This window comes from Echinops telfairi, unplaced genomic scaffold (genome assembly GCF_000313985.2).
Source record: "Echinops telfairi isolate 266 unplaced genomic scaffold, ASM31398v2 ScPeMD7_41;HRSCAF=154, whole genome shotgun sequence".
NCBI classification, from domain to species: Eukaryota; Metazoa; Chordata; class Mammalia; order Afrosoricida; family Tenrecidae; genus Echinops; species Echinops telfairi.
Window position 1 is genome coordinate 1872753 of NW_022103939.1, and position 16928 is coordinate 1889680.

The following is a 16928-nucleotide window of genomic DNA, read 5'->3' on the forward strand; positions in this document are numbered from 1 at the left end:
AATTTACCAAATTTTTAAGTCTTCATCTTTTGGGGCATCTTTCTATTCAATTTCTCCTTAATTCTTCTTTGACTGAAAACATTTCCCCTTGTTAAAAAGAATTCTCTAATTCATGGCCATCTCTTGCACTACTGCTCCTCTTTTACCATTATACCTCAAAGTTAGTCCCTCCTTTCTAGTCTGTCCTTTTATTATCATTGCTTAATGTCATCTGAGACCATGGGTTGTATGTTTACAATATCAAAAATTACCCAGAGATTGAGTGACAGTAGAAGAGAGGCACCAGGTGGAAGACAGTACAAACAGTGTAAGTAGGGACAATTCTGTTTCTGGAGTGCAGCCTATGTGTATTTACCTGTCTACGTTTGCTGGCTTTCATCCTTTTACCCTCATCTCTGATCATTCACAGAGAAATCTTACCTATGGCTTCTGTTGTCTGTTGTGATCGTCAATATTTATGGTCTTTCTTTGCTCTTCTGGACTCAGGAGCATGTGTGTTATAAGCCTTTGCAGATCTCTAAACTGGAGGGTGGGGAGTTGATACAGGTCTCATCAGGATTCCATGAAAAGCCATCTTGAGACCTTGATTCCCACTGGTTGGTAAGCCAGAAAGGTTATCTGTCAATAAGATAATTTGTTAAATCCCAAATATACTAAGTAGGTAGTTGTGAATGATATTTAAAATATATTATTTGTCTTTTAATGCATTTACTCATAGAAGCTAATTTAAATTTATTTACCATATTTAAATTTCTCTTATCCTTTTTGCAAAGTTCCTGCTTAAATTTATATTGCTTATTATGCTTTATTGTCCTATTTTCTCAACAACAGCACCAGGGTTCTTTTTTATTTTTTTTAACTCTACAGTAAAACTTAATTTACCAAATTTTTAGTGGTTATCATAGAAATTAGAATATATTTCGTTAACTAATCAAATGTAAATGTCATTAGTTTTTTACCGCTTCCTGTACAATGTAGATCCTAAAAACTTATATAATTCTATTTACTTCTTCCAATCTTTCTTTTTGGCATACATATTTTATTTATACATGTAATTTAATATACAAAACATTATGTTATTCTTAAAATCAATATTGATTTATATCTGCTCACATATTATTCTTTATTTTCTTCAATTTTATTTAAATAGTTCTTCTAATGAATATAATGAGACCAATATATGGAAGTTCTGAGGATCTAACCATTTTCCTTTGCTAATTGTTCTCATGATTTTGTTCTGTTCTTTATGTTGCATGCTATGCTAGATTTGTAATGAATGTAAATTATTATGATAATTAGATCTGTAGGTTGGCATCTTCCTACTAGGATTATTTACTTCTACTTCTGATTAAAAGGACCACCATCAATTTGGGTTTACCAGGCTATGGTACTTTCTTAGCTAAAACTGGGAAATTCATACAGAAAATGAGATGGCTGATCGCTTTAATTCTTAGAAACAGTGTTCTGGAACTGGGGAGTAAATTTGCCTACAAAAAGAAAGAAAGATAGAAAATAAAACTTTTGATACTGGTCTACTTCTGATTTCTATACTTCAAGTTATAAACTTTCTGAAATCCAGCCACATTTTGAGGTCATTTGACTATTGGTGGGTTCCAAGCAGTTTCTTGCTGGGTTTCAATAGTTAGACTCCAGTTCAATAGCACTGGTAAACTACTATAGGCTATTTTAACTTTATCAGCATTTGCTTTTGAATTGAAAAAGCCTTATAGACACCACCACCCCCACCACCCCCCAAAAAAGGCAACAATTATTAGGCTCACTTCTCTAGACATCTGTTCTGGTTAAGGTTTGGCTTTTTGTAAGCACATGTGTTAATGCTTCCAAAAAGGCCTCCCTTCAACTAAGCATGCCCTTTTCATGTACTCTTGAGCTCCCCTGGATGATACCCTCCCCCAACAGACAGCTACAGAGCCATAGCACAGCCAGAGGAGTGGTGAATGCTTCCTGCTTCATCCCCATGTACCTAACCCCGAGGCTCAAGTTTCAAGTGGGTTAGCATCATAATGTGAAAGATTGTAATAGTCAACCTCATTTGAATCATAAAAGGATTTCCCAGAACAATTCTTGTGAACGGAATGTTTCTTTCAGAGGGAATGGAATGTCCCTCTGGTCACCACTGGAAGTAATACTACGTCCTGGACCAATAACCTTCCCAGTGCAAATAAAATCATCTCTCAGATTGTTCCTTGGTCAGGTTTTCAATCCCTCAGCACCTACGCATAGAGTCCCTCCATCGTGGGGCTGAATCCAAGCAATTGGTGAATGAGCCAGGAGCTCAGAAATTCAGGAGCCCCCAAACTGGATGGGAGATTGGACTCAAAGCGTAAGTCCCCAATGGCTATTGGCAACAATATTTGGTCCGTTCGGGAAGCTGTTAGGAACCTGGGGACGGACATGGTACAGGGTTGCACCACAAGAACTGTTAGGATTTTTCTGAGAGGAGTAGAAGTAGTTAGACTAAGAAAGATAATGCAGTGCTAGGTGCCAAGGTAACCTAGCCCCCTTTTTCCTGCTGGCGAGGCCTCCGTGGACAATGAGGTGGCTGCACAAAGAAGGCACAGCGGCTGGAGGAGTTGAAAGCAGGACTTGAAATGAAGGTAGCGTTCCAAAAAGTGCTAACTCTGTCCCGTCCAGCTGTGATAGAACCACTGGCAGGCCAGCTAGAGGAGGTGAGAGGGTGTCAGTTGGTGCCGGAGTCCTCACGAGGAGGGTGTGGAACTCCAAGGACAGGGGTCCCCTGGAGTCCTCTGCAGCCTCAGAAGCAGAACAGTGGGGAGAAGAAACAGGATCCCCCATTACAGGCTCAGCTTGTCCTGGTGTCTAGGGGTGGGATGGACTGGCCCTGACTGCTAGGTGTGGCTCCCCAGGACCTGCCAAGGGGTAGGGTATCTGAAGCTGCTGAACAGCCACGGAGCTGGAAGGTCACTGGTCTGGACGTGAGCACAGCCTGTTCAAGTCGCCCCTTTCCCACACGCTCTCGCCCCATAGACTGCTGAACACCTTGAGTGTTGTGTGGTTGGGTAAGAGAAAGGTGGTACCTGAGGCTAGATTACTAAAGTCAAAGACTCCCCCACCCCATTAAGGTAAAGGAAATGCAGACATTCCTGGGATTCCTGGAATATGGGCAACACTTCATTCCTCACCTAGTACAGATAGGACCCTGTATACTGGCTGGTAAAGAAAGGAGCGATATGGGCTTCACCTCTAAAGACAGAAAAGGCCTCAATACCAATACTATGTGAGTGACAGGCCCCCGTGTACAGACTTTCAGGGCTATAAACTCGAGTCATTGCCAGCAAGCTGATTCTGACTCCGGGGGACCCGTTAGGGCAGAGTAGAACTCCCACTGGGGGTGTCTGGGACTGTGACTCTTTACTGGAGTAGAAAATCCCACCTTTCTCATGGCTGGTGCTTCATACATCTTGCAGATAACAGTCCAACACATCACCACTGCCTCCAGGGCTCCTCTTCGGAGCCATTATGGCAGCAGGCGGACTGTGATTCGGACGTTGCCAACTACCCCAAGGGATAATTCTGAGACTTTGGCAACTGCTACAAGGATGGCATAGACTGCCTGGGTTTTTGTTCTCAACTGTGGCAGGGTGCAGAGACAGGCCCAGCCCTACAGGAAAACCACTCTGTGCTCTGTCCAATCGTTTGGAGTTGGTTGAAGACATCACCAAAGGTGTCCCAGTGACACAGAGAAGCAGCCCGTCAGCTCATCCTGAGTGCTGAGCTGGCGATACTAGGTCCTTTAGCCAGCAACAGATGCCATTGAGGAAGCAGACAGCCCACAAAATGCAGTGTTGCCAAGGAGAACTGGCACACAGATGGCTCAGCCCAAAGCAGCCCTCTGCAGTGGGCAGCAGTAGCTATCCAGTCAGCTGCAGATGACATGTGAGTCCATGGTGGGGAGAACAGAACAGCCAATACGGGCTCAATGGAGGGGAGGACAGGGCCAACGGGATGATGCTCATGCATGAATGCCACCCCCATAGCCCTATCCACTGCACAGGACTCTCACATTGTGGTTAGCACAATGGCAAAAACAAGAGTAGCTTGTGGGCCAGCAGCTCCTGCCGGGAGCGCATTTATGAAAAGACATCTGAGCTTGGGTACAAGGCATGGAAGTTGTCACGTTTCACGTAGTGGCCCATAGGCCATTCCTCCACTGGAAAAGCCCCCATCAAATAGTGGGCAGAGTAGCTCTATTGGAAAATAGTGTAAAAAGGACAGCAGATCTTTGGGGTTATGGTAAAATAAATGTGACTCTCTATAGAAAGCCAATCACTGGAATTTCTAGAGATTACTCCAGCTACTCAGTGTAAAGGTACAGGTCTAGCCCCTGGCAGCTGGGCAAAATTCTCCACGCAGAGACCCCCATCAAACAGTGGCAAGTGGGTTACACAGGGCCCTTCCCTATGTTTGACAATTGCTGTTATACCCCAATATGTGTGAACACTGGCTCTGGCCTACTAGAAATGTGTGACCCAAGGATCCAGCCTCTCCATGTGTTCCACCTACGGCATCCTAAAAGATGTCCACAGTGACTAAGGATCCTACTTCATCAGACATGGGTGACTGTCAGAGGCCCTGCATTGATTACAGCAACCCGTTTCAAGGTCAAACACAACCCAGTGCCTATAAATGATTACTCCAATGGCTACAAAAGATCATGAAATTCATGTGTTTATTTCTCAAAGGTGAGGAATGTTCCCTGCCTCTGCCTGAAGCCTCCAACAATTTCCTGCTGCAGTTGCCTCAGTACAGAGCCCCCTGGGAGGACTGATGTCTCTTTCCCGTGCACATGACAAAGCAATTCTCAGTGGCTTGATATTTTGACCCCTTGGGAGAGGGGGAGAGTTAGGGTTACAGGCATCACTTCAGTTACATGACTCATCCCTGTGAGAAGACAAGCCCTAAAGGGACCCCAGTTGTAAGCTTGGCATGTATTGTGGTCTGGAATTTGCAGTACACGGGCCTTCCTTCTCCAGAGGACCCACAGGGATAATCCATGTTGTATTTCAAGCATGAGGGCAAGCCCTAGCCTAGGGTGTTTGAAAGCATGTCTCCTACCTCTGTGTTTATATTCCTTGACTGTCATAATTTACCCGGGATCAGTGCCTCTCACTTCTCTATCTTTTTGCCCCTAGTGTTTTCAGTAATGTTCTTTATTACCAGCTGGGCTACAAGGATTGCTGATGTAAAATATCAACCAGAATTGAGAATTGCCAGCATCTTCAGCCATCAGCCTGTCATGAGAAGTTTCCCCAGGCAATGCCAGCACCTAAGCATGCCTACTGGGCTGCTGGAACCAGTCAGACTCAGGGGTTGGCCCGTCATTTCCCTTTCAAGCTAATGTTTCTCTCCACCAACCAATTTTCTAGTTTTTTAACTGGTTTAATTATTTACTTCTCAGATGATATACTGTTGTCTTCTCCATCTTGAGAATTCTTTTCCTTGGAGTAGTCTTTTGTTCTAGAAATTACTACTGTTGCAGTCTCTGGCTGCAAGTCTCCAGTGCCTAGATCTCAATGAGAGTGTGGCAGACTGGAAGTAAGAGTCTAAGGGCTAGTCCTAGGGCGTCCTTGTGCAGTATAGGGACATTTGTTAGCCCTCCAAAATGGCTGCACGTCAGCTTTGCAAACATTTTCTGTATATTCTTGAGACTACCTTGATGATAACTTCCCCTACAGATAGCCAGGGAGCCCCAGCACAGCCAGAAGACATTGTGAATGCTCCCTTCATCTAAACAGCACTGAATACTAAGACTACTAATATTACACAAACTACACGTTTTTGCATATGGGTAAGTTTGGGGGTTTGGGGTTTTTGGGTATTCAATACATGTGAAAGGTTTTGGTAATCCACCTTATTTGAACTAGAAAAAGATCCCCTAGAACAACCTCCCTTGCTGGAAACTTTCTTGTTCAGCCAGTCTCTGTTAGCAGTAATCCTGCATCCTATTCTGTCCTGGTCCTTAAGCCCCTAGATATTAGCAAAACAATATATCCTTGATTGTTTCTCTGGTTCTCCCTTATGGGCCTTTAGTTTCCTCTGTATGTTTTCTTCCAGGAATTTAATGTTTTTAGGTTTAATATTTGGTCTTTGGATCCATTTTGTGTTATATTTGTGTATGATTTAAGATAGGGATGCTGATTTTTTTCCAGGTTGATAGCCAGTTTTCCCAACACTATTTATTTTATTTTTTAACCATTTTATTGAGGGCTCTTATAGCTCTTGTAACAATCCATACATCAATTGTATCAACCACATTTGTACATTGTTGCCATAATCATTTTCTAGACATTTATTTTCTATTGAGCCTTTGGTGTCAGCTCCTCTCCCCCCGCGCACCTTCATGGTCACTTGATAAATTATAAATTATTATTATTTTGATATCTTACACTGACTGAAGTCTCCCTTCCCCCATGGTTTCTGTTTTTCATCCCCCAGGGGTGGGGAGTGTGTGTGGTTATGTGTCAAGCATTGCAATCAGTTCCCCCTTCATCTCCCCACTTTTCCCCTGCCTTCCTGGTATCGCTACTCCCAGTCCTGTTCCTGAATTCCATGTGTCATGAGCTTTTATGTCTGATCCGTACCTATGCACATGCTCTGGCCTAGCCCGCAGTAGAAGGCAGTATTTGGGTCATGTAAGGGTGTGTGTGTGTGTGAGGAAGCCTCAAGGAATGAGAGGAGTATTGTTTGTTTCATTGGTGCTTTACTGCACCCTGATTGACTCATCCCTTCCCTGTGGCTTTGGGTCTCTGTTCTGACCCCCCTCATTCTCAACAATGTGTTTTTCTTGTTTGTTTGTTTTGGGTCTTCTGATGCTTGTTACCTGCTCCTGTTGGCACCTCATGATCACAGGCTGGTGTGCTTCCTCCATGTGGGCTTGTTGCTTCTCTGCTAGATGGCCACTTGTTTCACGTCAAGCCTTTAAGACCCCAGATGCTGTATCTTTTGATAGCCCTGTACCATCTTCTTTATTCACCGCATTTGCTTATGCATCCATTTTGTCTTCAGCAATTGTGCTGGGAGGGTGAGCATCATAGAAGGCCAGGTTGTTAAAATAAAGTGTTCTTGAGTTGTGGGAGGGCATAAGCAGAGTCCAAAAGTTCGTCCACAACCTCAGTATATTGCCATATAAATATATGTGCATGAGCCAATGCCTCTATTTTTATGAATTAATGTATTAACATATGTGCACAACTATGCCTATACCCCTATCAGTATCTTTATTTCCTAGATTGTTCCTGTTTTGTTCCTAGATTGTTTCACCTTCCTCCTGCCCCACCATCGTGCTGGCCCTACTTCTGCCTTTTGGTAATTCCTCTCAGCTAGATTACTGTTGCTCCAACACCCCCAGAATCTCTGTGTTCTTGTTCTTGTTCTTGTTGGCTTTAATTCCCTAGCTGTTCCCTGTCTATGGAGTTGTTTGCTCACTGCTCCCTTCCCCCACCTCCTTCTCCTCAGTCCCTCCAGGACCATTGGTCCCTTTGCTTTGTTTTTGAGCTTACTTCCCATGCCTATCTTATATAATAGTCAACCCAACAATAACAGAGAGCAAACAAAAAGAAAAAAAAAGTTTAAAAACAGAAAAAGAAAAAAAATAACATACATAGTTCTAGGTCTGTCTGCAGGTCTGTCTGCTGACCTTTAGGACGGTCTCCCTACTGGTTCTGAGGGAATTCCGGGAGCTCCCCCTCCTAGCCTGAGGTCTATTTGCGGGACTCTTCAGGGGACCTGTGTCTTTTCTTTGTGCCCATTGCTGTTCTGCTCTGTTCCGTTCTTGGTTTGCCCCCCGGTGGTGGTGGTGGGTGGGGGCGTGGAGGGAGCGGTTCAGATTGGACAACTCCACGCCGCGTGTCCCTGGTATTGTGCTCTGTTGCAGTATACTCCAGTAAGGAGACATGTCTTGAGCTGTTGTGAGCCCTACAGTCCTCCATGCAGGGGACGCTACCCTCCAGGCTTGGTGAGACAGTATGGGGTCTAGACCAGCCCTTTTGCCTTTTCCTTCTTGGTTTGCTTCCTGGTGCCACTTGTGGTTTTAGAAAAAATAAAGACGTCTTTCAACTTGGGTCTCTGGCTACGTTCTGACCCTCTTCCCGAACAGCATTCGGAAAATGCCACGGCGGATCTCTTTGGTCTTAACGCTGTAGACAATGGGGTTGACAACAGGTGGGAAGAAAAGATAGGCATTGGCCATCATGGCTTGCAGCAGAGGGGATACATGGTGTCCAAAGCGGTGCACCATGGATAAGCCAATCATGGGCACATAATAAGCAAGCACAGCACAGACATGTGAGCCACATGTGTTAAGTGCCTTCCTCCGCCCTTCCCCGGTAGCAATGCCCAGTACAGTGTGGAGTATGAGCCCATAGGAAACCACAATGAGCAGCGAATCCAGCCCAAAAGTGGAGATAACTATAAAAAGTCCATATATATTGTTGATAGAAATGTCTCCACAAGGTAGGTGAATAAGATTGGGGTGGAGGCAATAAGAATGGGAGAGGGCATTATGGCCACAGAAAGGCAGGCGCCTTAAGAGCAATGGCAATGGGGCCATGAGCATAACACTTTTCAACCCAATAATAACTCCTGTGCCAATAATGCGGGGCAAAGTCAGGATGGTAGTATAATGCAGTGGGCTATAGATGGCAACAAAGCGGTCTACCGACATGGCTAGTAACACAGCTGATTCCGTGATGGAGAAGGAATGAATGGTGAACATCTGAAGAAGGCATGCATCAAAACCAATTTCAGTGCTGCCAAACAGGAAGATGCCTAGCACTGTAGGCAGGGTGCATGCAGAGACACCAAGTTCAGCCAGAGCCAATAGGGCAAGAAAGAGGTACATGGGTTGGTGTAGGGCAGTGTCTGTCCTGATGACATGAAGAATTGTGCCATTCCCCAGGAAGATGATGATGTACATCAGGCAGAAGGGGATGGAGATCCAGATGTGCTCTGCTTCTAGCCCTGGAATGCCAACCAGAATGAATGTTGTAGGTAAAAGCTTCATAGAGCTATTGTAGTTCTTCATGTTGACATTTCATCACATAGGACTTGTGACACCTTGAAAATTAGGAAGAAGCTGATAAATATTATGACGGAAAAAGGCCATTGGACACTGAGGAAAAGTAAAAAGAAAAGGGAGCACGAGGGGAAGGAGGAAGCAAAGGAGCAGAAGAGGAGGAGGAGGAGGAAACTAAACTCACACACGGAGGCGACCAAAAGTCCAATGTGGTATGAGTGGTGTCTAAAACCTCACAGATGACTACTATCGAGAATTTACAATCTGATGGAGATTACAGTCTCCCTCTAGGGAAGCTCTAGACTGGTAGATCAGCTATGCAGAGGTGATTGTGCCTAGAAAGTTGTTGAGGAGACAACTATATAGGAAATAGCAACCTATGATACAGACTAATATCGAGAAGATGTGAACAGAAATTTTCGTGGTAACAGAATGAATTAGGGAAAAACAAACAAACAGAGCTTGGACCACACTGAGTTTCTCTCGTGAGATTTGGAAAAAAGCTAGGAAGCAATTGGCAAAATTATATGCAAAGGTTTTGTAACCCAAGTTACTTTACCTAATGTAGTTTGTCTAATCATCTTTACTAAATGCAATTAGTGTAATTTACCCCATTTCTTCCTTGACTCCCACATAAATTCTCTCGGAATATTTTTACCACTTGCTTCATTGCTCAAAGGCTGTGGAAGTCTCCAGGAAGGACCAGCTTCTAATTTTACTTGCCTGAATTTTAGTGACCAAAAAGCTAATTTTCTTATCTGGTTAGTCAACAGAGACATCCTGAAACTAAGACTTAAAAGAAACTTATTGTTCTGTCTTTTTGTTCTTATTCAATAATTGTTCCTCTCAATTATCTTAAAACAAGTTAATATAAAACATAGATTCACGACTCTCCATTGTAAATTCCAGAGTAAAAGTTGAATATTCTCCATACAGTCTGATTTCAAGCAGGACACAATCAATATAGTCTGCGATGGAGTTGCCCTTCTTGTGCAATAAGCCTTTCTTTGTTCATTTAACTTCGAGTCTGTGAATTGACGGAGCTGCTCCATGGTACAAACCCACATTTGCAGGAATATTTTGAATGAGGAAATAGTAGGAAGGAAACTAAGTGGGTGCATTTGTGTATGACTTAAAGGCTTTCCAAAATATTCTTATATCATGATATCCACAATATCTTAACTCATGGCTATCAAAAACACCTCTTTTATTCTTTGGGACTTCTTCATGACACAGCAACCCTTAAAAATAATGTAACAACACAATCTAAATCATAAACAGATTCTTAAAGAAAGGTTTTCTAGAAGGAAAGCCAATAGGAAAAACTACCTCCCTAGATTGGGTGTGTTTTAAGGGGGCACCGTGTGGGCCACAGTAAGAATAACAATAGAATCTCAGGTGTGCAAGGTGGGAAGGACCTTCTAAAGTAAATTTCAACCCACTGCCTACCATCAAAACACACACACAGCTACACACGTCTATTCACACGTGCACACAGACTTCTTTCACAGCTGAAAGTTTGCCTCGACAGCCGCTGTGAGGCTGTGAAACGTCTACTTAACATTGTTGAAGTTCCTCAGCAATAGGGAACTCACCATTCCACGGGGTTATTATAAGTTTTTCCTTTCCCTGCTGATCTGTAAACAATCAACCCACCTCTGCCAACCATCATGGTGGGTCCTGTCAACCCAGAGTCCTGGCCTCACTCATAAAATCTTCTCTGGAAATTTCACTAACAAATTTCTTCCACAAATATTCAAATCAACCATCAAGTATGCTAAAACCATTTCTTCTCTAAGCTGGTTATAATTACACTAAATGCTACCAACCACAAGTTCAAGACACAGTGAGTGGACCTAAAAGGAAATAAACAATTGATTCTTGAGTCTGTGGAAGTTTTCTTTGGGCAGTGGTATTTTTTAAGCTGAGGTCTGAGGAAGTAGTTGACATCTGGCCAGCACAATGAGGAGATTGGGAATAGTGTGCAGAAAGGAACTTACCATGTCAGTGAACATAAAAGATTGTATTTTGTCGGAAGGAGGGGGGAGGGGAGACATGAAAAAATAAAATGAAATTTAGTTCAGCATCAGGACAGCATTCATTTAGAAAAAACTCTGTGATAAGGTCTGCACTACCACTTAGGTTAGGAAAGTTCAGGGACAGATCTCATTCATCTCCATGTATGATCACGTGTGCCAGAATTTCCCGTGGCAGGACATTCCTGTTCCCCAATTGGCATGTCCGTTCTGCACTCTGTTCTTACTTCGAAGTAAGCTCTTTAAACAGGTCTGTCTCTGGATTGAGTTACTGCTCCTCCTGTATCTGAGGTCACGGTAGTCTTGATCCCACTGGTAACTTTCCTGCCCTACCCCAAAAGATGTAATATAAAAAGAGACAAATCTTGAAAGATAATGGAAACTTGGGTTTGTCCTCTACCATTATCACTGGTGTTCTCTGCCTTCTCTACCCCTCCCATCATCTCTTTTACTTTCATTTTCCGCTGTTTTTCTTGTTTTCTGTTTGTCTGTCTGTGTATTTTGTTTTGTTTTTTATTAGCACCTTTCTATCCAAAACTTCTATAATAACCCCAGCTACCTGGGGTTACGGGTCTCCTTGAAAGAGATTCTGAAAAATGTATTTCTTTGAATATAAGATTTATTTAACAAGAGCATTTCAGAATGGGAGGAGACAAAAGAAATTACCCACTGTTTGAAGCAAACTCACCACCATCAAGCTGATACCAACTCACAGTGACCCTAAAAGAGAGGTTAGAACTGCTCATGTGAGTTTCCAAGACTGTAACTCTTTAAAGGAGTAATGCGTCCCATCTTTCTCATGAGGAGTGGCTGGTGGTTTCTAAATATTGACCTTGCAGTTAGCAGCTCAGTGAGTTAGCCCTATGCCAACAGGGCTCTTTACCCAATGTCTAGAATCCAATAGAATAGCAGAAAAAAGTTGTGGTGAAGTGGATACTACATCTGTTTCTGGACAAAGTTGGAGGTTAATCCTAGGTCTGGTATAAATTTATCATCTTAACCTCTGCATCTCAAATTATTTCTTGTCTTTAAAGTTAGACACACCAATGCCTGCCTCAGAGAGTGGCTCTTAATAGTTAATGTTAGCAACCAGTCCATGTCACCTTTCTCCCTACCTTTTTCTACCTTCTACTCACCGGGCTCAATTATACTAAAAAATGCAACATTTGCTTATATTTTATCATCAATTTCCTATTAATAATGTTCCCCCCTCATTTTTTATCCCACTGATCTTCAGAAAATATATGTGTGGAAGAAAAGGTGCCCAGGATGTCCTAAATGACAAACAAGCATACAGACAAAATATATGCAATACATGACTTCCCACAATTTTGGCGTTTCAAAACCATGTCTAGTATGCATAAATTCGCTGTAGTTTTTCTTTTGTTCTTTATCTGTCATCAAGCCTAGAAAAAAATGTTTCCCTTGCCCTACCACACAGGTCTGGAATCTAGGGATATGACTGGAGAAAATGGAGATGTCTTTTAAATTTGGAATGGGCTTAGAAGTGCTGTAGGATGCTTTAAGAGGGAGGAGCCCATGTGCTTCAGCACTCACCAAGCGCAGAGTTCATCTCTGATCACGAAGGAGGATTGCAGCACACTCGTTTCAGAACATCTTTGCTACCCTAATATTAACATCTTTTATTCTTGGGACTAGAATGTGGCATCACCTTTGTAAGCTAATCAGAAACCCTTGGGAGTGGAAGAGTAGTTAAGAATCTAGGTACCCTGAGGAACAATTAATCAGTTAACCATTTCACCCCTTTTCAGTGTCCTTTGATCCTTCTGTGAAATGATTACAATCACATGTGCCTACTCTGAGAATTTAAAAATTAATATATGCATATTACTTAGAAAAATGCCTGACCCACAAAGGTACACTATAAGAGGTAGCTACTATTTTAACTGTTATAGGGTAATTATATAACCTGAGCTTTCTGCTGTGAGCTTTCTGCTGAGGAAACAGCAGGAAACGGAGATAGCAGCACACAGGGCTCTGTAGAGAAGAATTCACTCAGTCCACAAAAATGTAACTTATTTAGGAAAATAATAAACATATTACATATGGATACAGGAAAACATTTTTCACCAGTCAGGACAAATGATTTCACTAAAATTTCCATGCAAATAGAGAAAGTTCGCAAAACAAAGAAGTTATGACATAATCATTTAGTTAATGTTTGGTTGAGATAGAAAAGAGGATGGATTAGTGGTAGGGAATGGAGTTCTATTAGATAATTTGATATATAGATGTAAAGTAATCAATTTCATATACTGAATACTGAACTAAATGGGGGTTCCCAGTTATAGTTTTATAGCTTTCAGGTGGGATCATAAATATCACTGGTGGAAGTTTACACATCTTTAACTGGAATCTCAGGGGTGTGTGAAGTTTCATCTTGGTGTCAGATCCATTTTATGCAAAGTATCTTGTTTTTCAAAACCTTTTAAGTGATCTGTGTGACATTCAGTCCCCGCTGCAGAGGAGAGCCAGTCTGGAGGTCATCCACAGGGAAACTAGACAGTTCTACACCCCTGTGATTTGTGAGAAGCCAGAGTTGAAGGCAAGTTCACACATCCACAAGAACACTGCAGCAAAGAGTTTTAGCCAAAGGTTGTTTTAAGCATAGGAGAACTTCAAAAGAGATGAAGTCAGTTCCCCTTAGGAAGTGAGAATCACACTTCACACATGGCTAGGACATGTCCCTCTTCTAGAGCCAAGAGCAAAGTGGGCTGCCCTCTGTGAGGGGAGGGGTGGGAGAGGCCACTATCCAGGGGAACGCTTCTTGTTTTTATAGAGTATTTTCAAAGGGGAGGGGAATTGTGGTTCTGCAGAAGTTGATTTCTAATTCATCACATAGTTCATCTTTCAGTCTTCCAGATACGTTTTACTAAGTTTTCTCAGGCTAAAATTCTGCAAAACGATGTCTTGAGTCTTATCTCAGGCTATAAATCTGGTGTGGCAGTGTGAAACTTTTCTAAGGCTATACTTCCGGGTAATATGTCTCAGGATGTTCAGGCAGCCTGACCTCAAGGTTGAGACGTTTACCGGACTTGATATCTCTGGGCCGGCGGTTTATTTTCCTAGCCTGCAAAAATGCTCTCTTCCTTAACAAGCAGAGTTCATTCTCTTAGCAGGCTGAAGTTTCTTCTTAAAAAACCTTTAAAGTAATTCTCTTATTACATCTTTATTACGGATAAATATTTTTTGGTCCGTTCTATGCAAAAGACCTACCTCTTGTGTGTCAGTTTGTTCTACTGTGGTGACTTGTGGGTAGCTGTGATGCTGGAGGCTATGCCACTGCCTTTTCAAACCCAAGAGTGACTCGGAGTGCACAGGTCCATGTGAGTTCTGCTGTGTGGATCATAACGAACGAAGGATAGTCTTGGGAATAATGGGAACTCCAGACTACTTACTAGTGCTCAAATGGAACCTGCGCATGGACCAAGAGGTAGTTGTGTGACTAGAACAAGGGAATACTGCATGGTTTAAAATCAGTAAAGATGCGTGTCAGGGTTACATCTCTCCATACTTATTCAATCTGTATGCTGAGGACCTAATTAAAGAGCTGCATTACATGGTAAAGTATGTGGCCTCAGGATTGGAGGAAGGCTTAGCAATCCTCTACTACACAGATGACGCAACCTTGCTTGAGTAGGACTGAAGCGCTTGCTGATGAAGACAAAGGACTGAAGCCTTCAACACGGATTACAACTCAATGCAAAGAAACCCACATTCTCACAACTGCACAAATAGGTACCACAGTGATAAACACAGAAAAGACTGAAAATGACAAGGATTTTTGTCTTGCTTGTGTCCATAATGAATGCTCATGGAAGCAGCAGTCACGAGATCATAACACACATGCTCTGGGTAAATCTGCTGCACAAGACATCCTTAAAGTGTTGGAAAGCAAGGATGTGACTTTGAGGACTAAGGTGCTTCTGACTCACTCAAGCTCACTACCATTGAGTCATTGATGACTCACATGACTTTCTGTGACTATAATGGTTTACGGGAGTAGAAAGCCCAGTCTCTCTCCTATGGAGCTGCTGGTTGTTTAGATCTGCTGACCGTGAAGATCATCGTCAACGAGTAGCCACAGCATCAATTGGGCACGCCATGGTATTTTCAATCACCTCATATGCTTGTGAAAGTTGCACTTTGAATAGGGAAGACTGAAGAAGTATCGATACATTTGAACTATGGTGCAGGTGAAGAATACCATGCACTGCCAAAAGAAGAAACACATCTATCCTGGGAGAAATACAACCAGAATGTTCCTTAGAGGCAAAGATAGCCAGACTTATTCTTAGGTACTTTGGGCATGTTATTAGGCAAGATCAGTTCCTGGAAAAAGATATCATACTTGGTAAAGTGGAGGGGCAGCAGAAAAGAGGGAAACTCTTTTGGATTGGCACGGTGACTGCAACAATGGGCTTCAACAGAACAATTGAGAGGCTACACAAGACTGGTTGGTTTTGTTCTGTTGTACATGGGGCCACTCTGAGAGGGAATTTTCTTGATGATACTTAATAACAACACCTATTTCATAAGCCAAGAAATGGTGCTGCTCGCTCCCTGTTATTCACAGGTGGAATCTCTATCTCCCACCTCTTCAAACCTACAATAGTACAATGCCCAGGTAGCCTTATTACCATTACAAGAAATGTTTGCGTCAGAAGGGAGGCCTCCCTGCCTTTCTCTATGGCAGACTTTAAGGCCTTCAAAGAAAAAATGGAAAAACAGTTGATCCTTCCACCTTCATTAGAGAATTAGAACATATTACCTTGGCCTTTGACATAACCTAGATGGACATTTGGGTTTTTATTTTCTCATAGTCACACCTCTGAAGAAAGAAAGAATCTTACTGCTGCCAGGCAAGCATACGGAAACTCCTCCCCCTGCACTAGGGTAAGTTTCCATTTGTGGACCCCTGAAAGCAGAAACCTCCTTCACTGCTTCATCTTAGTTGTTAATCCTAGGTGAGCTCTTTCCTCCATTGGTCATTCTTGAATCACCTCTAGAATTTAAAGTCAAAGAACTTGCGCTCATTGTTTGGTGTTACTCTTTCCTTGTAAATATATGCTTAGTTTCTAAATCTCAGTTTACTCTTTTTCAAAGTAGTAATATTTGTATTTGCTTCCTAGGGCAAAAAGAGCAAACACTTGAAAAGCTTAAAAAAAATCATGAAACTATTTGGCACTGAAAGTGTGAGTTGAGTGTACTTCTAATCACAAACAGAATCCTATTATTTATTGGATTAAAATGATTTATTCAGCTTCCTTTAGCATTAGTTTTTATCATTCTCTCTCTTTCCCTTCTCTGGGAACCAACCTTGACATTTTGACTCCGACTAAGTATTATCTGTGCTAGTGGTTTTTAAGACATCAGTCTGTGAGGTGGTCCTCGTTGAATTCTTATAAATGGTCATCTCACCAGACTGTCCATATCCACATCAGGCAGACCTTCCAACTCACAGCCGCTTGCTTGGGCCTACCATTTTAGTGGCTGAGGTTTTATTAAAGTCTTAGCAAATTACTGCAAGATGTTTAAGATGTGTAAGACCTGTTTCTTATAATAGTAAATTCAAGAGTTTATGAAGAGGTAAGTTCTTTGACCTTCCTGAACTATGAATTCCCCCACCGTCAGCACTGTAGATTCATTTAGTGAGGGTAGCATCATCTTTTCTTTTTTAAACATTTTATTAGGGGCTCATACAACTGTTATCGCAATCCAAACACACATCAATTGTGTAAAGCACATTTGTACATCATTCTCAAAACATTTTCTCTCCACTTAAACCCCCGACATTAGGTCATCATTTTTCCCCT

At 42.3% G+C, this 16928-nt stretch overlaps 1 protein-coding gene across 1 annotated transcript; it reads right to left on the reverse strand.

Annotated features, from left to right (window-relative positions):
• Positions 1-8110: 8110 nt before the first annotated feature.
• Positions 8111-9064, reverse strand: LOC101657287 (olfactory receptor 51J1-like). Its single transcript, XM_004717081.1, has one exon. It carries the CDS (start codon positions 9062-9064, stop codon positions 8111-8113), a length of 954 nt encoding a protein of 317 aa, XP_004717138.1.
• Between the last annotated feature and the right edge of the window lie 7864 nt (positions 9065-16928).

What these genes read in the sequence shown, in the direction of transcription:
- LOC101657287 (XM_004717081.1), bottom strand. Translation starts at nt 9,064, where the DNA reads ATGAAGAACTACAATAGCTCTATGAAGCTTTTACCTACAACATTCATT.